The sequence below is a fragment of the Ochotona princeps genome, chromosome 25, assembly GCF_030435755.1.
Source record: "Ochotona princeps isolate mOchPri1 chromosome 25, mOchPri1.hap1, whole genome shotgun sequence".
In the NCBI taxonomy this organism is placed as follows: domain Eukaryota; kingdom Metazoa; phylum Chordata; class Mammalia; order Lagomorpha; family Ochotonidae; genus Ochotona; species Ochotona princeps.
In genome coordinates this window covers 26,576,835-26,601,611 of record NC_080856.1, presented here as the reverse complement: position 1 = coordinate 26,601,611, position 24,777 = coordinate 26,576,835, and the positions used below count along the sequence as shown (strand labels likewise).

The following is a 24,777-nucleotide window of genomic DNA, read 5'->3' as shown; positions in this document are numbered from 1 at the left end:
ATGGAATTGTGGTCTGTGGAGATATTTCATCAAACCAAAATAACTGATTGAACAGCCCTCTCTTCTCCCAGGATAATTCTGTCTGAATAACCAGAGCTGGAAAAGGAAACCAGAGCTTTCCTTTTCCTTTTGCCAGAATCATTTTAGACAACTCCCCTTCTGCTAATACATCACTGACCACCACCACCCCAATAAAATAAGAATATGCTTGATTGGATTAAAACTTTAAAATGCTAATGACTTTCCTATCTTGGGGATACAGCCTGAAGAAACAGAACTGCTTTGCCCAAGGATGAACCATGGTGGGAGACTTTGATCTGTGCAAGTTCTTAAGTTGCTAAAGACTCTCCCCCAATTAGGATGAGCTCAGTCCTTTTGGCTCAGTGACCATCTCCTCCCCTTCCCAGCTCGAAGTCTCCCTGAAGGCTGAGAGGGTTACAACTTTTCATAAAATTTGGATTTTCCCACAAAAGGGTTTTTGTTTTGGGGTTTTTTTTTTTTCAGTTTTGGGCAGCTAGCTAGTCAAGGTGAACCTAATCTTCCACTATGCAGTAGACCAGATGTTGACACAGGAGGAGGATTCAGCAAGTTCAAGGACAGTAAAGATCTTTTCCAATATTTTCCTACCCTGTATCATGCAATATTTTTTTTCTTTCCAGAAAGAAACTAGCCTGTTTTTCTCCTGTTGAAAGCTGTGACTGTGTGATTCTTCTTCTTATCGTTTAAAGCTACATTAAGATTTTGGGAGTACCTTATAAGTAATACATTCTCCATCACCTTCCTCAAAATTTTTACCTGGAGATATTTACAAACATATTTTGTATCATCCTACTGGTTAGGCAGTACCTGTTAAATAGTTCATAGGGAGGGGCCAGCATCGTGGTGCACCAGGTTAAGCCACCAGCTGGGATGCCCAAAGCCCCAGTCAGTGTCGGTTTGAGTACCAGCTGCTGCACTTCCGGTCCAGCTCCCCGTCTATGCATCTTGAAGATAATGGAAGTTGGTCCAAGTGTCTGGGTCCCTACACCTATTTAAGAGCCACAGATGAAGCTCCTGAATCCTGGCTTTAGTCTGCCCCGCCCTGAATATTACAGTCATTTGGGGAATAAATCAAGACTGGAAAATCTCTCTTTCTCCTTCTTTCTCTCTTTCTCTCCCTTTCTCTCTCTTGTCTTTCATGATGCCTTTCAAATAAATATTTTTAAATAAATGTATGATGAGACTGTTAGACTAAGACAACTTCAGTGTGTGAGGAAATATTATTCATATCTTTATGTCTGTAAATCTAGTAATTTATCTGAGATATATAAATTATTTACAAATGAAAAATAAATTCCTTGTAAAGAGTGAAATGAAAGGACAGCTTAACCAATCAAAAACTACCAATTAACCTCCAAGTAGGAGCTTTGTGTATTAACCAAATATGTCTTTGTCTTGATTTAACAAACAGCTTATAAATATTTTGCCTTTTCCCCCTCTGGCCCCAGTGAAGCCCTGACCTCTGGAAGTACTGTCGCACTCATGATTCAATGAATGCTCTGATAAACTTGTTGAAATTTGAATGTTCTCATCCTTTAACTTGGCTCTGAGAACAAAACCAATAGCATTAATTAAATAAGATCTCTGACTATCTCAAAACGTGGCAAATTACATGTTTAATTGTAAATTATGACCTAAATATAGAAGTATCGGCAGAAAGCCAACTAGTAGTTGATTTTAATGGGGCATACCTATGTAATTTGCAAGCTGGTTTCTGTGTGAATAGAAACCGTTGGAGTGAACTTGGTTGATTCATGGTGCTGTTTAGAGAAAGTAAATAGCAAATGTTGTTGAAGAACATGTTTTGAGATTTATAGTCAAATCTAGTAATTGTTTTGGAACACATTCGTGTATTTTAGTCCTTGACAGGGATAGCAAATGTACTCAGAGATGAAGTGGAGAGCCTGTTTTGATTTCATTCAAAAATCTTGGTCTGTCTTCCTAACAGAGACTGAGTACTCTAGTTCAGCATTTTCTGTTTTGTTCTGTCCATTGCCTTTCTCCTGGGAACCTTGACCACTCTGTGAGGTGTGGGGCTGAGTGTGGGAACAGGGGTGTGTCCACAGTGAAAGCCCTCCCCTCCTCCCACTTCATCAGCGTCCACCCTATGAAACAACTCCATAGTTCAGAGCCTCACCCGGAGTCCCCATAAAGCGTACAGGAAGGGCACACTGCAGTTCTGGCACTTAACTCCAGTACCCCTTCTTCTCCTACTCCTCCAGTCGTGTTCGTGAAGTGCCTGCATGCAAAGGGGAAGATAGGCCCTGGTTATCCCAAGGCTGAGGCAGAGGAGAAGATGGGGCAGAACTACCAAAACTTGGCTTCTCTTTTACCACCCTTAGGTCTAATTCAGATGCCTGTTGTACTAGAATAAAGTCACCAGTTCCTATGCACAAGTTCAAACCAGCGCTGCGGCACATGCAAAGCCATCCAGTAACACCAGGAACCTCTCCCAATTTTTGTCTACTGGTACTCATGCCTTAGTGTCATCTCCAGTAAAAACAGATGAGGGCCTGATCCTTCTCACTGGGGCGGTGAGGAATTACAGATCAGCCAGCCAAAGTAAGCACAGCAACCTTCATGGAAGCAGTTTCCACTGGAGGAACAGACCCATCAGGGGAGATGGTGGCTTCCTTCTCCTTAGGGTCTGGGGCTTCGATCTCTTCACTATGGTGATGCGTGGTGCTCAACATTGTGCTGTGATGTCTTTGAGTGGCATCTGGGACAGAGCATTGCCTGCAAAGGGACAACCCTTGCTTGTGGAAGGTCTCGTTGCTCTAAAACTGTGGTGCCACTTCCATGGTAATGATCCTATGGTAAGGCAAGGTCATCTTCATATCTGGCTCAAGTGCCACAGGCGACATGCTTCTGGTTTGGTTGAGTTCCCATGTTACCAGGATATCTTAACCTGAGCTAAGCTAACAAGTGATGAGCCTGGGAGGCTCTTAGATGCCCTGGGCATGAACGTGGGTCCTTGGTTCTAGGCCAGAGAAAGTCTTGTGGCCTTGCTCCAGTCACTCATGTCTGACTTCCCACCCAACAATTTTAGCCTCCCCAAGGCTGCTGTTGTTTGAAACCCTAACTATCAATCTTTAATAAAATATTTTATATATAAAATAAATATTTTACATAGTCTATATAAATTTTAAGCATTAATATTTAATTCATATAACTTTGTGTATTAATATTTAAAGTATTTATGTACATAAAGAAAGTATTTTATGAACCTGTATGTATAACTTTTCCAAAGTCAAGGTTAGGTTTGTGGTGATTTAGTGCAATGTGCTGAACGGGATGCGAGGACTCAAAGGTTATCGCCAATGGAAATTTGTTGAATGCAAAAAAAAAAAAAAGGGCATGTTTTATGTAACCATGATGATCCAGATGTGAACTGACCTATTTTACTTCTTCCTACAGGGAATTACTGGAATGCCGCCTCTTTCCCAAACCCATCCTCCTACCTGCACTTCTCTACTTTCCAAGGGGAAACAAGCGCCGACATTTCCTTTTACTTCAAAACATTAACCCCCCGAGGAGTGTTTCTTGAAAATCTGGGGAATACAGATTTCATCAAGCTGGAACTGAAATGTGAGTACCAGTTCTTTGTCCAATCCCAGGGCCCTTAGTCTTCCCAGGCTGGTCTTGACCCACGTGCTATCACTCCACGGGGTCCAACAGGGATGGTTCTCTTGGCCCAAGAACAAGCAAGGGGGTTCCAGTTCTGAATGTAAATGAGCAGGTACACACAGACTCCTAGCCAATGTTATTCAAGCAAGACCAGGGGGACTTACTGCCCCAATCAGATGGGTGAAGTGTTGAAGGCTTCTTCTTTTGTGTGGCTGTTTACAAGGAGACGGAGTTGGAAATAGAGGAGTGTGTAGGGTTATATGAGAGCAAGGAGAGTGTATGTCTCTGTGTGTTGGTGGTAGAAGGAATAACAAGAGGGAAAACATGAATAATAGTTGGAAACAACTGCATGACTCAAGTCTCAGAGAGGCCCAGGTAACATCTTAGCAGCCCAAGTGCCCAGCCATTCCAGAGGTCAGTGGCCTGTGCATCTTCTGGGCAAGCACAGGTTCTGGAATCCTCAGCCAGGGAGTCAGAGATCTTAAACAGGTTGAGCCCACTCAGCCTTGCTTGGAGGCCCTTGGAGGACCCTGAGAACACAGTGCCGCTGAGGGAAGGTGCCTATCTGCTAGCTCACTCTCCAGATGCCCCCACACCTGCTAATAATCACTTAGGATGAAAATACCATGGTCAGATCCCCTACATGGTAGACACTAGGTACCCTGCTTACAGATCAGAGAAGCAATCTAACTGGGGAGGAGGGCTGGCAGATTGTTCTGTTTGAGAATATTTTTTTCAAAGTCAACAGAAGTGGTGCTTCTATGAAGAACATGTCAATCCCACATCGTTGAGACTTGCTGCTGTATCATGAATCACAAGGTTCCTTGGGGGAATGAGTGGAGAACCCTCACAGACCCCTCCCACCCTCTCTCCCTTTTATTGATATGGCACAGCCACAGTGGCTCCCAGAGGACTTCTGGAAAGGTGGCTGCTGAAGTCAAACTTTTTTTGATGTCTCTCCCTATTAGGAATTCAAGTTTTCTTTCTCTGCATGTGTCTCTTGTCACCGTGCATGCGTATGTATTGCTTTCTGGGTTCAAAGTCCCATTCATTAACCACAATTGTGTCGTCTGTCAAGGATGGAAAATTCTGGACTCAGAAAGCAATGTCAGAGTTCAGTAAAAGCATGAAATACCACCAGCTTTTTACATGCAAGTAGAAACACACAAAAGCTAAAATTAAAGCAGTGTTGTTTATTAGCACATTTAAAAGGTATAAGATTTACCCATGTCTCGTTTATTCATGATTTACACTGATTCATTGGATGAGTACTCACTGAGTAGGTACTCTATCCCAGTACTGTAGTGGGTGCTAAGGGAACAGAGATAGCCAAGCCAAATCTTCACCTTAAGGATTCTTCTGTGTGTATTGGGAAGCAGGCAAGTACGTTGGTGATTAGGATCACAAACAAATTAGCCCAGTTTTTTTTTTCAGACCGTTGTGTCTCAGAACTTGCTCCAGGCACTGTTCTTCTGTCATCTCACTCCCTGAATCACTCTGGAGTGTATCTTTCAATTCCTATCTCCATTTTATACATGAGAAAACTGAGGGTCAGGTTGACCAAGGTCACACAGCTTGAAATTGACCCCAAACATTATTTTAATCTGTTTTAGAGTCATTGCTGTTACCATTAAACCACACTTTCCTGGAAAAAAACAGGGAGAAAGTGACTGAAAGAATCAAGGGGTGGGGGGGGGGGGTGTTTCAACCTGATTAGAGTGACAAGGAGCACTTTCCAGAACCGAACATTTTAATTAAATTTTGATGGATGAGCAGGAGTTAGTTAAGTAAAGAAGGGAAGGAAAGAACTGAAATTGGGACAGGAAGGACGTTTCAGGATAACATCAGATGAATGACTGTGTCAGAGAATGCACCAAGGGGCTCAAGAGGGAACAGGTGCACAGAGACACTCAAGCAATAGCCGGGGACAGAGCTGGAACTAGGGAGCCAGGCAAGGCCAACCGCTTAGGCTGCTCTGTGTGAGAAAGCAGCCGACTTGATGTGACATCTAGAGCTGTGTGGTAAGCCTGGTTGTGACATGATCAGCTTTTCATTCACCAGAGAATGGATCAAAAGTCAGACAAAGAGCAAAAGGGAGCTTGCATTAAGGCAGCAGTAGAATGAACAGAGAGACAGCAAGGAAGGCTCTGAATATGAAAGAGTTATATTCCACAAATTTTAAATTAGATAGCCATAAGGTTAAGTGAAAGAGAAGGTCCTAGAAGAAGGCTAATGTTTCTGGGGTTTGTTGTTGTTGTTGTTGGAAAGTCAGATATACAGAGAGAAAAAGAGACAGAAAGAAAGATCTTCCATCCTTTGATTCACTCTCCAAGTGTCCACAACAGTCAGAGCCAAGAACTTCCAAAGCCAGGAGCCAGGAACTTCCTCCAGGTGTCCCACACGGGTGCAGGGTCCCAAGGCTTTGGGCCGTCCTTGACTGCCTTCTCAGGCCACAAGCAGGGAGCCAGAAAGGAAGTGGAACAACTGGAATTAGAACCAGCACTCATATGGGATCCTGGTGCATGAAAGGCGAGGACTTAAGCCATTAGGCTACTGTGCCGGGCCCTGTTTCTGGTTTTGATGCTATGTGAGATGAATACCTTTCAAGAAGAAATATGCATCAAAGGCAAAAGACACACCTCTTTGGGTGTATTTGGAGTCCAAGCATATGTAGAATGTAGGATGACCTGACCAAATAAGAGCTGAATACTAAAGTGTGCAGCCCCACAGAAAGGCCCAAGTTAAAATACAATATGTGAGTCATCATCACTTAGAAAACCATCAGGAAATGGTCATTTGGTATCGTCATCATGAGTGAAATTGCCTAAAACAAATGCATTGAGAGAAGAATAAGCTACGCAAGAGTGAAAAGCACACTCAAGTGATATGAGCCAGAATAGTTTGTAATAGAATGACGGAGAAGTAGGAAGGCAACAGGATCCCAGATCAAAGATCAAATGACAACAGAGTGTTAGATAATGCTGACAGATGACCCTCACAGAGACGGGCATAGCAACCTTCAGTGTCCGCATCTAGAGGTCCCTGGGAAAAAACTCGCCAGAGTGAGTAGGAAGATGGGCTTGTTTGTTGTTCTTATTGCTGTTGAAAGATGGTTGAAACTTGAACAGATATATAGATTAAGGAAGTAGATTTAACAAATAGAGAGACACTGAAGATACAGGGAGGCAACAAATGACGGCATAAGTACTTGAGTTTCCAATATCCATGTGAGAGAGCTGGTTAAAGTTCCTGGCTCCTGGCTTCAGTCTGATCTAGCCCTGGCTATTGCACAAATATGCAGGTTGAATTAATAACACCCCACCTGCATGGTGATGTAGTAAGTTAGGCTTCCTCCTGTGGCATTGACATCTCATATGGCTGCTGGTTCAAGTCCCAGCTGCTCCACTTCCAATACGGCTCCCTGCTTATGACCTGGGAAAGCAGTAGAGGATGACCCAAGGCAGTGGGCCCCTGCACCCATAAAGGAGACCTGGAGGAGACTGCTAGCTCCTGGCTTCAGACTGATTCAGCTGTGACTGTTTCAACCATTTGGAAGGAGACGGAGAACCAGCAGATGGAAGATCTCTCTATCTCTCCTTCTCTCTGTAATTCTGCCTTGCAAACAAAAATAAAATGAATCTTTAAAAAGAAAAGAATATAAGGAACACACTCCAGAAGCTAAAAAGGAAAGGTGGAATCATAGATTTAGCACCATGGCGCCAAAAGGTGTGATGTTCATCACTGTTTGTCAGCAGCTCTCCAGGGCCATGACAAGGCCTGGCACATGGATGAGGCTACACAAGCATTTGTTGCATGAGTAAGATACTTTGGAAACTCTAGGAGGAGTGGAAGTATTTACCACTGTTGAAGGACTTGTGGTCCAAGTGAACACAAAGAATATGTTGAAAGATGGATGGACAGTCATCCATGGCTGGTGAAATTTTGGAAGAATTAAACTGCATAATCTGGCCAGGCAAGTGAGATTCTAGGTTGTATAAAAAGGCTGTTGAAAAAAGATACTGGGAGGACAGAGTGTTGACTGATCATCCAGGAAGCTGTGGAGGGCCCCAATGAAGCCAAGACATGGAATAAACAAAACCCCATAAGCCAAATGCTGTGGCCTGATGTTCAGAAGAAATGAGGAGAGTGACACAAGAGGATACTTTACTAAATAGAAACTCTGGTGCCTTAGAATTCTAGACATGCTGGGAAGTGAAGGCTGGACCAGTTTCTTTCCAGCCCCCAAATTAGGGACCACTGGAGAAAAAGAAAGTGCTGCTGATGGTTGTATCTGTCATTAAGATGGACTGAAGTTTGAGGAAAGACATGTTTGGAAGTGTTTGCTAACAGATAGTAACTAATCTACAGGGTCTTTATTTTTATGGAATGATTCAAAAGGGATTTCAGAAGAAATTTGTGGAGGGTATTTGGGCTGATGAATTTGGGAAGGACTACTCACAGAAGAGTATGTAGGAAAAGCAACCAAAAATCATTGCAACGTTTTCACATAACCTTCCACGTTGGACAAGTTTGTGCTTTTTCAGATGTCGGGATGACTCAGAGAAAATATTTGCATTTAGCAGTCATATCTCACCCCACACAAGTGTGGATGCAGCAAACTGATAGCCTACTAATCTTAGGGCACTAGGGGAAAAGTCTCATTTCTAAGATGTGGGCTTCTGCAAAGCACATGCTCAAGAAAATGACAGAAGAAAATTTCCCAATATATGACAACTAATGAATCAGAAGTGGACTAATGACAATTTGTCTTCCACTATTTATGAATTGGAACAACTTTCTTCTTAAAAGAACTTGACTCAGGTAGACATCAGAAATATCAGTTCAACTAATTGGGTTGCTGTGCCGTAATGGAGTTATTTAGCATTTTAAAAATACATATTGTGAGTTTTTAAAATAATATAAGTAAGGTACTAACATGAGAGTTTTCCTTTTGATTATCCAAGGCAACCTAATATTTCAATGTTATACTACAAATCTGATTGTGGATTCAACTTTTCACAAGTATTTGAGATCTAAAGAATGATTCTGACTGGTGATTGCTATAAGTAAGAAATAAGAGCAATGTAAAGCAAGGATTCTGAACTGACTGACCCAAGACTGGTGCCTGAACGTTCCAGACTTTTCCATGTTCTTTGGTAAAACAGGGAGATTAAATGGGATCGTGTTTGTGGTCTCTTTCAGCATTATCAATTCCACACATCGTCAGAGACCATTCAAAGCAAGTGTGCTTTACCCTCCCCCTCACTCTGTGTAAACCCATCATTAAGTAGCAACATACTTTCTCATGCCATGGGTCACTTTCTTCTTAAGGTCTAGGTCTGGGAGAACATTCTGTGGGAATAAGAGACACCTGCTCCAAATAATTGGCGACCACATAACTCTTGAAATAAATACCATCATAATATTTCTTTAAAATATTAATCAATGTCGGTCAATGCTAATTAAGAATCCATCAGAATAGCTCATAGGCATCTCACCCTCAATATATCAAAATGGACATGCTTTTTCTTCACCTAAAAGACTCTCCCGTGCTCACCATTGTTGTTAACTTCATCATCCACTTCCTCATTATACTTATTAGAAAACTCAAAAGGTATGTTCAATGGTTTACTTGCTTTGCCGTATCGGAGAGCCAGGTCAATGCTAAGAGCCAAGGTATCCATCTGCCTCGTGTCCATAAGCCATGAGGTGCTGTTTCCTCCCAGCATGTCTGGGCAGGAAACTGGATCAGAAGAGGAGAAGCAAGGACTTCAAAGTGCTCTCCAGTGTGGGCCTGGCAAGCACCAGCCTTACCCTCTGTGCCACCGTGCCGCCCAAAGACATCCTGATTCATGAGGGTCTTCACTTAGTGCTTGCTTGAGTCATGCGTAGGCTGTACATCAAAACCATAGAGAAAATTCATTAAAGCTATGATTCTGATGGAATTTTTCTTCTAGTTCACTATCTCTGATTCTAATCATTTCAACGTTGTGGAGTGTGGATGGTGGGCCACCAAATCGTTCCCTTCACAAAAGATGTCATGTTAAAAATGTCACAAAGACCTACAACAAGAATTAGCATGCTTCGGACTAGCTGGAAGACCATAGAACCTCCAAAAAGGAGAAGAAATCCAAGAAGCTTTAATTCACACATTCTGAGTCAGAGAAGGGAGAAAGCTTGTGTTACCGTTGCTCTCCAATAAACTATTTCTACTTCTGAAAAGTAGAAATATATGTGAAATCTAAGTTATCATAAGGCTAGAGATCTTCTATCTGCCATAGTTTCTTGACAACAATGCTTCAAGAAATGAGCCAGTGCCGTAGTCAGTGCGGGGACTAGTGCTGCAGACCTGACTCAGCTGTAGCGGACACTGGGGACCAATTAGTTCACAGCTAGTTAAGAGGAAAACGAGGTGGTGTGTTATAAATCAGCCAGCAGAGCTTCATGGAAATGCCCTGAGTGGCCAGGATAGATTGCTTGAAAAGCTCAAAACCCAAAGAAATCTCCAGGAGCCAAAGACAAGGGGAAGGACAGCGGTGCTGGCTTCCACAAACTGTCAGACAAGCACGATATAATGAAAACCATGCAAGAACGCAGGACTGGCTCATCTCCACTGAGAGCTTAGAAAAAAAAAAAAAAAAAACAGTTTACAAGGGAGGGATCACAGGATTTCTCTTTATAAGGGCACATTTTACTGAAACGATAGGATCACTGTAATAACAATTTAGGAGCTTTGAGGGGAAAAAGAAAAGATTACATGAAATCTTATGTGGGATCAGGCTGCTAGCAGAGAGGTAATCTTTGATTTTTTTCAAACAGACCTGTTTCTATTTCTGTCATATTTCTGGTTTATCTTTTGGTGGTGGTGGTGGTTGCTTTCATTTTCTGGTTTAGGTCCTGCCCAATTTACAAGGAGACCGTGTTCTAGAATCTTCTGAGCTGATTGTTCAGAACCTGGAATGTGTTTTCCTATATACACATCATCACATATAGCACTGATGTTTTGTAACTATCTTTCTTGTTGGTATTCAGTATTGCTGTTTTTAAGTGATGTCTCAAATGACACAGGCCAAGTTGAACTTGTTGAAATGGGATCTGAAGGGCATTTAAACAGAATAAAAATGTTGAAAAACACAGGGAGTTTTCCCAGTTTCTAAATAGAAAAACTTGCCCATGACATAGCTCTCAACAGGAAAGATTTCATTGGCCTTTATGATAGTCACAGCACATCACAGCGTGGACAGGCACAGGAGCATTCACCTGTCCGAAGGCTACCCACAGGACTCCTGGCCACTTCTCTGCTCTACAAAGAGCAAAGAATTCAAATGACTGGTGCCATATACAGTGAATTAGAGCATTCCACTAATTCATTCAAATGTATGTACCATTACAACTTACATCGTTTCAAAATGCTACAGTGTTCTGATACAGAACTGAGAATTGCCAATAAGAATAAACTATTTCATCACAATCCATCCCTTTAAAAAATTCCAGTGACTGAAAAAGGGAGATCCTCTGGTCATTATTTTTTTAATCCTTATAAATAAATGAAGTAATTTGATTAGGTCAAAATTACAATTGCAGGCATTACACCATGATACATGTATTGAAACATTGCATGGTAACCCCATGATATGCATACAGTTGTATATGATTGGATAAAGGCATTTTGCCAGAGAGAAAACAGTATAGGCAAATACAAGTAGAGAAGCAAATTGTGGAGTCAGCATGCAGTTTAGAACCATCTTATTGAAGCCCAAAGACCAGTGAGATGTTTTCTGATACAGAAATGACCCCCTTCTTATTTGTGCCGAGAGTTTTACAAAGGGACATAGGGTGGACCAAAATCCCTATAGGAGATGATTCATTTTTCTTGCCATTGCAGATGATGTGTGAAGTGATCAAATGTGGTTTTCTGCATCTCTGCATTTGACTCCTCTGATGAGAACGGAGGGGAATGCCAAATGACTTCTCATGAAGGGGGGTTGATATTTAATATTCTACAGGGTCTTGCTGGCAAAGTGTAACCAGAGCCAATGAATAATAGAAGAAGTGTGTATCTGTCAAGTGTAATTATAACACTGAATTATGCTCATCTTGCATTCATATTCCTGTATACATTAGCTTAAACATCAGAACATGCTGGCACTTCAGACCTGTGAGAATTTTACTTTGAAAAATAACATGCCCCAAGTTTTAGCCATTTTTACTAGGAAAAAAATTCATATCTTGTTCAAAATTATTTTGTGGTAATATCTGACTACTTTTTGTTAATCTAAATCTCTAAAAACAAGAAAGAAGGAAGGATTTGTCACTGTAACTTTAAATTCCATTTAATCATCACTATTTAAATCTCATTCTCCACATTTTGATTAAATAATCCTTCTAATTAAACACTTGATAAAATTATAGAATAGACTTGCTTAAAATATCACCTTTGAAAAGAAAGCAGATATTATCAGATTGCAACCATGAAATTACCCAAACGCTGTTTGCTGATGGGTGATTTAAAAATTCAGAGAAGCAGAGGATGAAACAAAAATATGAGCCACTGTCCCTTATTTTAGCATCCTCACATTGCCATTTGGATGTCCACATTGTCAAATATTTTTCTATGCATTTTATGTTTTTTATAAAAATGAGTTCATATGGTGTATTCTATTTTGTAACCTACTTTTCTCATGAAATATTTTAGAAATACATTTCCAAGTCAATGTTTCCAGAACTCGAGCAATTATTTTTTTAAATGAAGGCAAAGAGCATATCAGAATCGCCAAGAGCGCATGTAAATTTGAAAATTATATAACTTTAAAAAGCAGACTCTCCAAAATGAATTTATTGGTTTTCTAAAATAGTTAATAGAATGTACAACCAAATAAACTGTTTTATTAGCTGGCACATTGTTGATCTGAAAAGTTCTGAGGTTTGATATGTCATCTGCTGGCCTCCTCCATGGGACAGATAAGCATGGGAAGGTTAATTAGACACCTTTGTCATCAAATGAGAACATGGAATAAAAAAGCTGTGACATGCATTGCCTCAATTGCCAAGTGTTCTGTTGAGTCCAACATGCAGCATTGTTGGGCTTAACTGTGAACAGGCATATTTTCACACATTTCGATCTGACTGTTGCTAATCCTCCATCATACCTCATCATGTGATGGCATTAGTGTTGATTAAGTATGTAGTGTGCTGTTGCTTTTTGAGTTCAAGCACGCCCATAGCATCCAGGGGCAGAGCAGGACCAAAGGATGACCCTGGAGGACTTCAGGAAAGGGCTGCTAGTGGATGGCCCTCTTCCCAACGCCATTGCCGTTCAGCCAGCCGACTGAATGCCAGTCCTTCCCAAGTCGGAAGCTGACGACCAGCTTGCCTCAGCCACAAAGGAGCTGCTCTCGAGAGAATCACTGAATCAGCAGCCAAAGGGCTTTCACATGTCTATGTACATAGTATTAAGGAAGGAAGAGTACTTACTTTTGCAATATATACAGGAAAGTCTTCATTTTTGCTGATACAATTAAAGAAATGAGTACTTAGTGATGAATCACTATCTCTATTGAGCATCGGTCATTTGCAGACGAGTGCTTTGTTCAAGTTAGTGTTGGTGGGCACAACCGTCAGGGGTGCTGTGATGCGTTTCTATACTTCATAGAAACAGGTGATGTCAAGTGTTATTGGAGTGTCCCTTGGCTAGGCTTGGTCCAGGTACTTGTCTCTCCAGGAGAAAATTAAAGAAAGAGGCATATATGAAGGTGCTCAAGAAAGCAAGATTTACTGAAGGGCAAAAGTACATACTAAGTGCAGGTAAGCTCAAGAGAGGCAGGGTTGCAATCAACAAGGTCAGGGTCATCCTTATACTGTTGGAAGGTGCTGGAGATAGTGGCTGGATGGAGGCTTAATCGGACATTCAAGGGAGTAGTGTTCAGGGTAGGGTAAAAGTACTGTGCATTTCCATGCTTCTTTTTGGAAAGCTTAGAATGTCATAGCATTAGGTATACCATGGGAGTGGTGATTCCAACCATGACAATTTCATATCATCACATTATAATGAACTGAAGGGCATCCTGGGAGATGCAGCCTACAACCATATTGAATGCTTTTAGCTGGTGCCAGTAATAGGCAGGAAGGAAAACAGGGGTCCTGGTACCTGCTGTCTACATGGGAGAGGGTGGAGTTTTGTTAGTGCTTGTGCAATTCAGCACTCATGGAGCTATAGTCAAGTGTTGTTAATCCTCAGCTCTTAATTGCTACCAACCCCCCACCCACATCACAAAGGTTTACTAATTTCCCTGCAACTTTAACAAAGATGTATCTAGGATACTTTTGACCCAGAGATCCTGTATCCTCAATGTACAGCCCTTAGACTCTGCATTCCTATTTTTTTAAGATTTACTTATTTTTACTTGAAAGGCAGAACAAATGAGAGACAGAGAGAATGATCTTCCATGCAGATTCACTCCCCAAATGGCATCAATGGCCGGAGCTGAGCTGATCTGAAGCCAGGAGCCAGGAGTTTCTCCTGGCTCTCTCATGTGACTATAAGGGGTCCAAGGACTTGAGACATCTTCCTCTGCTTTCCTAGGCCACAAGCCGGGAGCAGGGTCAGATGTACAGCCGGGTCTAACAACAGTGCCAATCGGAGATGCTGGTGCTGCAGGCAGAGAATTAGCCTGAATTTCACTGGATCCATATTCCACATTACTAATAATCACTATGAAGTGGAAGATAAAGAATTAATGATAGCTAGATGAAAAGATAATAAAAATAATTTAGACCAGCTGTGCATGTTTTTCCAAAGATTCCAGGACAAATGGAACACTTACAGAAATCTTTCACACTTTGCAAAGCATATTCTCTAAGAGGAAAGTGATTTTCCTTCCTCTCATCTGTCTTTCCACTCCCCCTCCAGGTCCCCATGGACCCTGCAGCATAATTTCATCCTTTTTTCACTGTGTCCAATCCTGCAAATGCACCACAGTTGAACTGCAGCTGGTGTTGTGATGGAAAGCAGAAAGGATCTCTGCGTATATTCTGAATCCATACCCTACAGAATATAGTTCTGGGTCCAGCGCAGTGGCCTAGTGGCTAAAGTCCTCACCTTGAAAGTGCCAGGATCCCATGTGGATACTGGTTCTAATCCCAGTAACCTCACTTCCCATCCAGCTCCCTGCTTGTGGCCTGGGAAAGCAGTAAAGGCTGGCCCAAAGCCTTGGGACCCTGCACCCGCGTGGGAGACCCAGAAAAGTTTCTGGCTCCTGGCTTTGGATCAGCACAGCTCCAGCTGTTGCAGTCACTTGCAGAGTGAATCGCCAGATGAAAGATCTTCCTCTCTCTCTCTCTCTCCTCCTCTCTCTTTGCAATAAAAATAAATACATCAGTTTTTAAAAAAGAATATGGTTCTTCATTCATCATTTTAAAATTTTCATTAACGAGGTCTCATTTGAAGTTATATCAAGGTGGCATTGAAAGAACTTGCCAAAAAGGAAACATTTGCCACAAACCAGGACAGAAAAGCCTGTCTGGGATCTGAGCTGTCCACAGGTGGGGCAGACACCTGGAAAGCGATGCCTCCTTTGCTATCTTACTAGCAGGCTGGGACATGTGCAGCCTCAGCCCTTCATCCTGAGAGCATGCTGTTGATATTTCTCCATTGGCAGTATCCCCATCAGGACAGCAATCCACAGTTCAGTCATTTAGAAGTTATGATTAATTAGTTGACTAGTGTGTTGTGTCCCTTTAAACTTCAGAGTAGTTCAGATTAAATCTTGTCAGATTTTTCCCCCATTTGAAGCTCTTGCAACCTCCAGTAGTGCAAGGATTCCCTCCTCTCACTCCCAGATCCCACTATCCCTTCTTGAATTCTTCAAGGTCATGTACCTTGTACCGTGTATGGCACAACCATCTCTGACATCACCTGCAACTATCCACAGCAATTAGCTCTGCTCTCCTCTACCAAAACCTATTTCCTCCCATGAGTTTTTCTTCTTCAGCTTTGTAACCTGGATGTGGGCAAGAAAAATTGTTCCTTTGACATCCATCTACCTCCTCTCTGCGCTTCTTCTTCGTCTCAACAGCATCCCAATGCCTCCAGTTTCAAGATGTCTGTGAAGTCGATTCTGTTTGTTCTTTCATCCCAAAGGCTCTGTCACTGGAGTCGCCATCTGGGACTTTCATCCAGTCTTCTAACTGGGCACCCTCTGCCCAGTGCAGTGTCTACTTCTGTTCATTTCAATCATGAGGGTATTTAAAATGCAATTTCGTGACCTATACAAGGCACAGGGTGTTGTTTCAATCCATACATCATTTTGGAATGAGTTTTGTCTTCGTTCTTTTAAATCAGGACCCATTAATATTCAAGGAGTTATTCTCAGAAGGTGGTTAGATGCGAGCAGAAAGCTAAAATTAGAAAAGCTTTGCATTTTAACGATAGCTCTCTATCTTTGCATGGCCAGTGGTATCTCCCCTTTGCTTCCTTTTCTCTATGGATGCCTTTGTTTGTGAAGTTATTTTTTTAAGCCATAATAAAAAGCTTAAAGGCCAAGATACACAAAGCAAAATATTTCCCATACTCAAGAGGTTATCAAGATACCAGAGATTTTAAATGAGTTCATAACATTGATTCTTAAGCTTAGGCATTTCCTTGAAGAATTTCCAAAAGACTTCAAATACATTTTCTTTGCCAACATTCATTTTCAGATGTGTTTAACACCAAGTTTTCTGGTGTGAATATGTATATATGGCCCAAGAAATCTATACATGCATGAACTAAGGATACATGAGGAAAAATAGGTTGTTTTTTATTTCCTTTAAAATACAAAAGGCAATATGATATAGTTAGGAAAGCCAAAGGTCTCTACTTAGTTATGATTGGATTTTAGCATACAACAGCATCAATTCCCCTATCCGGGCAGTGAGAGTAAACCTTGAAGACTGAAGTCAATTTGCCAAAGTCTTTAGGTCTCAGTGTTTCTGGGTTTGATCATATGCTTCTATACTGATGTGACTGTTTTTGCTTTTAGAAACTTAAAACTAAATGCAAAATTCAAAAACCCACAGGTGCCATAAACCTCCATATAGTTCTGGTACCAATCACAATTTCAAACCACTGTGAGGTTTGATAATTTTCTAGAAGGGCTCCCAAAGTTCTCTAAAGGCTGCTGTACTCAACACCACAGTTGTTTTAGGGAAAGATTGTGGATGAAAAGCAGCCCAGGGAAGAGACAGAGAGTGGGGTCCCAGGAAAGCACCAACTGCTGAGCTGCTAGTCCTCTTCTCCCTGTGCAGTCAGGAATACACTGCCTTCCTGGGAGTGAAGTGTAACAGGGAGTGTGGGGCACTGCCAACTAGGCAAGCTTCCTAAGCGTTAGCGTCTACAGTGTTTACTGAGGCTCCATTGCATTGAAATGGTTGACTGTCCACATGGCTAACCTCTGTGTTCAGATTGAACTGTGTAACACACACCCCCCAGACTCCACCACAATGTTGGTCTCTCTGAAGTGGTTACCTAAACAACTGCAAAACTCAGCCACATGTACATCTGTGAAATACCACCCCATTAGTATATCTGACATAAATATATCACATTTTAGACCATCTGACATGACCCAAAACTCCCAGGCAAAGACAGACATTTTTCCATGGAGACAAGGAAGCAAGATACTCATGGATTCTTATCAGAAAGAAAATTGGCAATGCTTAAGTTTCTTCCAGTGGGATTCCAGGACCACTTGCCTCAGAACCACATTGTGTTAACACAGGTGCAAACTCCAGGGCCCTACCCTATTCACTTTTTGAATCAGAAGCTCTCCAAGAAGATACGCATTTTAAGTGTATTTCTTCAGTGGTTTCCTGTGGAATGCAGGAAACAATCTTATACAGTGGAGTTGAAAAAAAAGACTAACAGCAACAGAAATAGACCCAGAAAGTTGAAGTCGTTCTTTCCAAGAATCTGTTAACAGGAAGGAAGCAGTAACTAGTGGAGCAAGCAAGGTGAAGAGTGGCCTTCTGCAGTGTGCTGATTGTAAGGTGAGAAGTAGTTGGAGTGTCTGTGTAGAATGGGCCAGCAGTGAGAACACCGTGGCTGCTGTGGAGATGGGAGCATCCCTTAGGTGCCCCTTCCTTCGATAAGGACAGGGAACCTCTTCTATTTTGCCTCTCCTTTCCTCTCTGGTCCCCTGTAGCGGCCATAGCTCCAGCCCTCTTGATCACAATCTCTTTCTCACAAGGCATCTTCAGAAGGCAAAAGGGAAATTACACTGTTACAAAAAGGCCACAAGAATTTTAAAAAAAAAATCTTGTGCAGAAAATAAACATATCCTTCGATTCATTTCCACTAAGTTTTTGAAGTACCCCATGCCTAGATTCTTTTATCTTTTGATGTACGATTCTTCTTTGGGGGAAGAATAGAAGAGATATTCATAATACTCACCACTGTGAAGTAGAAGTTATCTGTCATAGTGACGACTGATTTTGTGGATGGGTCAAATGAGATTTTTTTGCCAAAGAGCCGTTTTCAAATGGTCACTCCCTGAATTTCAGTGTATGAATAATATACCAGTGAGAGGTGTGTGTGTGTGTGTGTGTGTGTGTGTGTGCGCGCGCGCGCGCCTGCCTTTGTCTTTGCCCATTTCAAGTCTATGTTGAATGGTCAGACTTATCCGTGACCTCTGATATCTTCGGTCTAATGTCTGAAGATCACCCCCACCCTCTTATAGAAGAAGTTAGCTCTAAAAAGTCTGTCATTCTGGTCAGCTGTTAAACTAATCACTCAGGACATTCATCCAGGATTCTTTTTTGAGGACACATGTGTTAAAATCGAACGAGAGTAAATAGAGCCACCTACTGGACTTATACTTGAAAGGAGGAAAAATACAGACATTATCATTGGTTTTGTCCTATTTGTTATTGTAAATCATTCAGATAAAAATCATAACTGAGCATGATTCATCTGTTTCTGCCATAGTTCCCTTTTTCTGATGCCAATATGCTGCCTTGCGCATTTTTACTTCAATGTTACCTTCTCTCCCTGTAATAAGTCACTATCTAAAACTCCCACAAAAACTCACTATACTTCGTGGTTATTTCTCTTAGACTCTCTTAGAAATTAGATTATAGGCTGTTGCATGTGGCAGGGGCGTTAGAAATAATCTAATTTCCTGCTTACAGACCGATTTGGCACATAAAAACTCTTGGATATAGGCCGAAGATATAATCCTCACTTTTGGGTATCAACAAACCCAAGGCCCCAAAGAGAAAGATGTAGCAAAGACTAGAGTTCAGATAAACTAATAACAGAACCAACTCCTAAGTCAGCTATGGTACCTCCAGCCACAATAAAAATGACTTACGCGGTAATGACTATCTCACGAGAGAACCAAAAGGTGCCAAGAATGACATTGCAGTTGGACACTGTCAGCAGGGACCCAGGTTCATCTCCCTGCTGCAGCCTCTGTTTGCTGCAGGATGGTGATGTCTTTGCGTTAGCTCCAGTAACATTAGAAATCACAAAATCCCCATCCAACATCAAAGACAAGAGGGACTAGGTCTCACTCAGTCCTCTAATGAGCCAAGAGACTTCCTTCAAAAGACCACTGCAAAACTCCAGTCATATCTCATTGACCAGGAGAAAATATGTCCCATCCTACATGGGTTACTGGTAGAGCGCATAAGATTGTCAAGTGTGTCTCAGCTGAATTTAGCTTTGCCCGCTGGGTTTGGGGAAGGTTTATCCTTATTTGAATCGTAACACTCTAGAAACACAAAACATCCTTAGCAAAATCAGTTTAGCTTACAAAGGAGAAGAAGGGAATAACTAGATTGTTGGAAGAAAACGCTCCATGAAGTTCCCTTTAGAAGGATGTATATGGCTAAGAGCGCCTTCTCCTGGCCGGGAGAATAAAGGCAGTGTCTCTCTCCAGGGCAAAGGTGAAAGGTTTCCTAGGCAATCTTTTCAAAAATTGGCTCCTCCCCCACGTTAAGCTTCCCCACCTGTGAAGCAGAAGATTGGCTCCTCCCCACGTAAAGCTTCCTCACCTGTGAAGCAATGCTAGGACATGGGAGACGCTCCCTGAGCTGCTCTGTGTTTGCTCTTCATTGAGGGAAGGGGAGGTAACGAAAAGCGCCGTGCACCTCAAGATCCAGCGATGTGGTGAGTGTGGAAGTCCTTTGTCTCTGACCCAGGGCTCCCCTGCCTTCTGCCAGCCCTCATTTACTGACTGCAGCAGGGTGAAATCACACACCCTTCCCAGTTCCTGACACTATTTAAGCTACCGCGGTCTTTCTCCTGAGCCATGACACATGCATCCAATTTTCACCTTAGTTTTGGAAATCAGAATATATCCAGTCTGTAAGAAATCCCTTTCTGCAGGCGGACACAGGGCCACACTGGAGTCTCCAACTGGAGACTCGCGTGAAATAAGGACGGTATCATTGGCTCTAGTGTCTTTTCTGCTGCCTGCCTTTCATTCGCTCAGTGACTCTCGCTGTAATTATCTCTTTAGAAATGTCAGCTGCTCTCACCCAGAAGACGAAGAGCAATCAGCCGCACACTGAACTTTAGAAGCTTTTACAATACTCTGGCTGGCTCACTGGGAGACGGGATCTTTGAAAGGCATCCTTCAGCAATGTCAGGGGAGCTGACGTTGAGTGGCTGAGGAAAGGGAACTTCCTGCCATGGGCCCGGCAGACCCGTCTCCCTAGAGGCAACAGAAGGGAAATGGGGTGTGCTAAATGTGTGAATCTTTCTGGAAAAGCAGCTGAGTGGAAGCCCTTTGAGGAGGAAGTTGCTTTGGGAGACCCTCAGCCGCGGGCCCTCTTACTATAACCAGTTGGGAAGGAAAGCTCTGAGCGCCAGCAAGAGCTTATGACTTTCTTCCGTCCCTGGAGAAGAGCATTGATTCCAAGAAGACAATAGTCCACACGAAGAGGTAGAGGATCTACCTGATTAGCGCAGAGAACGGTGTGGATAGTTTTCAGTGATTGGAGGCACCTAGAGAATCTCCAAATGGTTACAATTTTTTTTAAGATTTATTTATTTTTATTGGAAAGTCAGATACACAGAGAGGCGAGACAGAGAGGAAGTCTCCCATCCATTGATTCACTCCCCAAATGGCTGCAATGGTCAAAACTGAACCAATCCAAAGTCATGAGACAGGAGCTTCTTCTGGGTCTCTGTCCAAAGGCTTTGGGCCATTTTTGACTGCTTTCCCAGGCCACAGGCAGGGAGCTGGATGGGAAGCAGGGCTGCCGGGACACAAACCAGCACCCATATGGGATCCCAGTGCATGCAAGGCAAGGGCTTTAGCCGCTAGGCCACCACACTGGGCCCAATGGTGACACTTTAAAGACCTGGTGACAATTTAAAGAATTCACCACAGTAGAGGAAAATAGTAGAGGAAATTCAAGTTGCATTTATCCCTTGGAGTCAAACCTGAGGGTCAAACTCAATTTGCCTCTAAATTCTATTTCCCTGATGGCAGTTGATGCCATGAAAAACGAAACAATCTTTCCTACTTAGCCCAGGAACCCTGTTCGCTTGCCGTTCTGACAAGTTACATTTAAAAATGCATCTGCTAAAATGTAGCACTCCAAGAACAGGACAGATTTCATCTTAAATCAAGGCTACGTTTTCCCCATCAACTCTATCAGAACTATCGAGAAAGATCGTTCCGTCTGAGCATTGTATTATCCTCTGCCTGTATTCTGATCATCCCTCCAAAGAAACCTTGATGGAGGTCATTGGCCTGCAAGTTAAATCTAGTTGCGATGACTCCGAAAGGCAGAAGTTTCTAATCTAGCTGAGATATTTTACTGGAGAGCCTGCAGAATCACCACAGGTGCTAAAATTAAAGTTCTCTTTGTAACGACATGAAGGATCAAATTCCTTGATACAATTAGGTTGATGAAATTGAGCTGTGTGGTTAATAGCCCTGTAGCTCAATAAAGTGCTGCCTTCAGGGGGGTCCAAGAAGCAGGGAGCAGTCCATGTCCTGAGAGAATCTGGCCCACTGTGGGTTTTGAATTAGAAATTTGATTGCTTGTGACACCATCTGCAAATGGTGGCAGTGCAAAAGGAGCTGAATTTTCCATTAGCCCGGAAAAAAAAATGACAGATATTTAATTAAACTGCTTAGAGATTAGGCAGAAGGCTGATTGATGGATGGAAAAGCTGAATATCTTTATAAGAAAAGTCAGGAAATGCACTGGTGTACCACATCTTTAATGTTGAAAAGAATTCACCAAGCCTAAGGGGCCGCAAGGCATGTGTGCTGTTTCAGCAATAAGCTTCCAGTTGCGAGAAAATATATATATATACATATATATACATTTGAAAATGTGTTTATAAGCTGGTCACCTGGGATCTTAGCAGAAAACTGTAAAGGTGAAGAAAGCCAGCCACTGCTAACTGGAGCTGACACAACACCACCAAGGCTGTCTGCCTGTTGAGGGGAGTGATTTATTACACAACGGGGCTCACTTGGTGACAATCTCTGAAAAGGAAAAAGAGATGTGGTTGATGCTGGAAAGTCAGCTGGGAGAAGGGTCCAGCAACAAAGCTACAACAGAAGATAGGCGATTCTTTGGCAGGAATGTGGTGTTGCTCTTGGTGGTCCAAAACAGTAGTAATCACCCTTCCTGCCTCAGCAGGTCATAGGTCCCTAACTTTTGATAGGAATGACAAAGATTCGTGACATCAAGTTGTGTACACTCCCCAGGGCGGCGGCTGTTGACTGTAGCTAGGTAGTACTGTGTCCTGTGGAGATTTTGAAATGCCTGTGCCTGCTCCAGACCATGTAAGTCAGAAAGTCTGCACAGGTGATTCCACTTCCCTCCAGGGACCTGCAAAAGCACTGGCCCTGGAGCACCTGGTGTGGTTATTGGTCAGTAACGGATTGGTGTTCAGCCCTTCTCCCAATGATTCTGCAATAAAGTTTCATAGCAAGTGACAGGCTTCAATTGTTTTTGCTTTATGTTTTCCCCAGGAATTCATTGCTGTTTGGATATCTGGGAGGAGAAAAGTCACTGATGTATCTTATGCACTTTCTGCTCCCCCAGCTGCCACAGAAGTGTCCTTTTCATTTGATGTTGGAAATGGGCCTGTGGAGATCGTGGTGAGGTCGCCCTCCCCTCTCAACGATGACCAATGGCACCGAGTCACTGCAGAGCGGAATGTCAAGCAGGCTAGTCTGCAGGTGGACCGGCTGCCCCAGCACATCCGCAAAGCCCCGACGGAAGGTCACACCCGCTTGGAACTCTACAGCCAGCTCTTTGTCGGTAAGTCACAGAAGGGCAATTTGATTCCTTCTCTGGCCATTGAGAATGTTTTCGGCAAAAAACATCCAACCTCCAAAGGGGATAAGAGAGAGTAAGTGAGGAGGCCGCCTGTTCTGCTCTGTGATGGATGGAAGGAAAAGGCTGCCTTCAGGAGCCCCACATGGGCCACAATGCCACAGTGTTCTCCATCCTCAGGAGCAAAACCACAGGAGTGGCTGGGGTATCTCTCAGGTCTGTCGTCTGAAATGTTAGATCTCTGGTTTTGGAATGGTGTCAAACAATTTGATCCTTTAGGGTATTGGAAGGGAAGAAAAAGGAAGGAGAGGAGGACAGCCATAGGCTAAGTTTAGGATTGCTATAAATGACTCACAGAGATTCTTCCCTTTGCGTGCTCATCTTCAAAGCTCTAGGCAGAGAAAGAGTTGCAGTTCTCCTGACACAGCATCTCTGTGCATGGAAAACAGGTCGGCACCCAAAAAGAATCTACACAGAAAGCAAGTTAAGCAATCGATTTAGGAAATGGGTTCAGCCAATATAATATTCTACATCAATATTTTTGCACTTGCCGTAGTCAAGGTGAACCTTAAATTACTTAAAATCAATACCTGCCTCCATGGCTAGGTGAATTTTAGTGTTTTTCCCAGAGTATTAATATTTTAGCAAATTAACATTTTTTTTTTCCTCGACTGGGTAGAAGGATTTTGGAGGACTTTGTGGGTGTTGATTCACTGAGACTCCCTTTTCTGGAATGAAATGATCCATTCAGTCAACTCTGATGATGGATTGTTGTTCATAGGCATAATAGGGCCACCCAGACAACCATATGGAAGAGTTCACTGGGTCATTTCATTCCAACAGGGGCTGGAGTCCCCTCAGGATCTTCCCTGTTTATCTTGGGATGCTTGAAGAACATTAGAATGACATAAAAAAGGAAAGATACAGTTAGAAATATGGCTGCTTTGTGGGAAGTGTAAAATTACAAAACAGCGATATTGGTCCAGTGCTTTGAAAATGAGACTGACTTGTTCAAAAGCCCCATCATCCAAGGGGACATGAAAGGGTCAAAGTTTTTGCCATGACATAATGCTTTTCAGCCCCAAATAGAACACAGCCCTTTCTAAATCCTTTCCACAAATTATTGATCACATTATACATTATTTTCTTAGCTAAATATCAAGTCCCTTGATTCCTGCTGAAGACAGATGAGCAAATTTCACTTCATCAATATCTCCCGCCCACACTTCTGAAACCAAACTTTTCCTGAAATCTGTTCATCCCCAACTGATGGGTAGATTCCAGGTGGTTTTCATTTTATCACATGACCCTACTTGACTTCATTCCTTGTTTTCTGACCTTGCTTCTGCAATGTAGTTTTTGATTTTTCTGATCCTTGAATATAGTTAGTTGGCCCTCCGAATTCTGGAGGCTCGTTAAAGGTTGTAAAACAAAAGACACAGGAGAACTGTTTATGATAACCTTAGAAAGAACATTGATTTATTTTAAAGATGACCCAAGAATAGAGCAAAATTCTATGGACAACATTATCTATGGAGAGGCCAAAAAGGGATATCTCAGAAAAAAACAATGAGGTGGAATAGCAAAACTGTGAAATGAAATCAGGAGAGAGAATGTCACAGAAAAAGAGAGCTTTTATGAACAACCTGATAGCAAATGATGGTGCTGTGAGTCTAATGAGGGTAGGACACTGCCTTCTGAATCCATTAGTCGTGAAACCACTGATGAGCTCAAAAAGGCAAATTTCACAACAGTGCCCTGGTGTGACAAGGCAGCTACTTCTTAAGCCTCAGTTTCTCTCTTGCTGCTACCTTAGAGGTGGGC

The 24,777-nt window shown here is 42.4% G+C and overlaps 1 protein-coding gene across 2 annotated transcripts in view; it reads left to right on the top strand.

Annotated features, from left to right (window-relative positions):
• CNTNAP2 (contactin associated protein 2) overlaps nucleotides 1-24,777 on the top strand; it is a 1,058,280-nt gene that overhangs the window by 819,898 nt on the left and 213,605 nt on the right. For both annotated transcript variants that reach the window (XM_058654907.1, XM_012930541.2), the window contains 2 exons: nucleotides 3,457-3,627; nucleotides 22,720-22,938. In XM_058654907.1, the coding sequence (XP_058510890.1) occupies nucleotides 3,457-3,627; nucleotides 22,720-22,938 (390 nt within the window). The remainder of the gene's footprint in view (nucleotides 1-3,456; nucleotides 3,628-22,719; nucleotides 22,939-24,777) is intronic.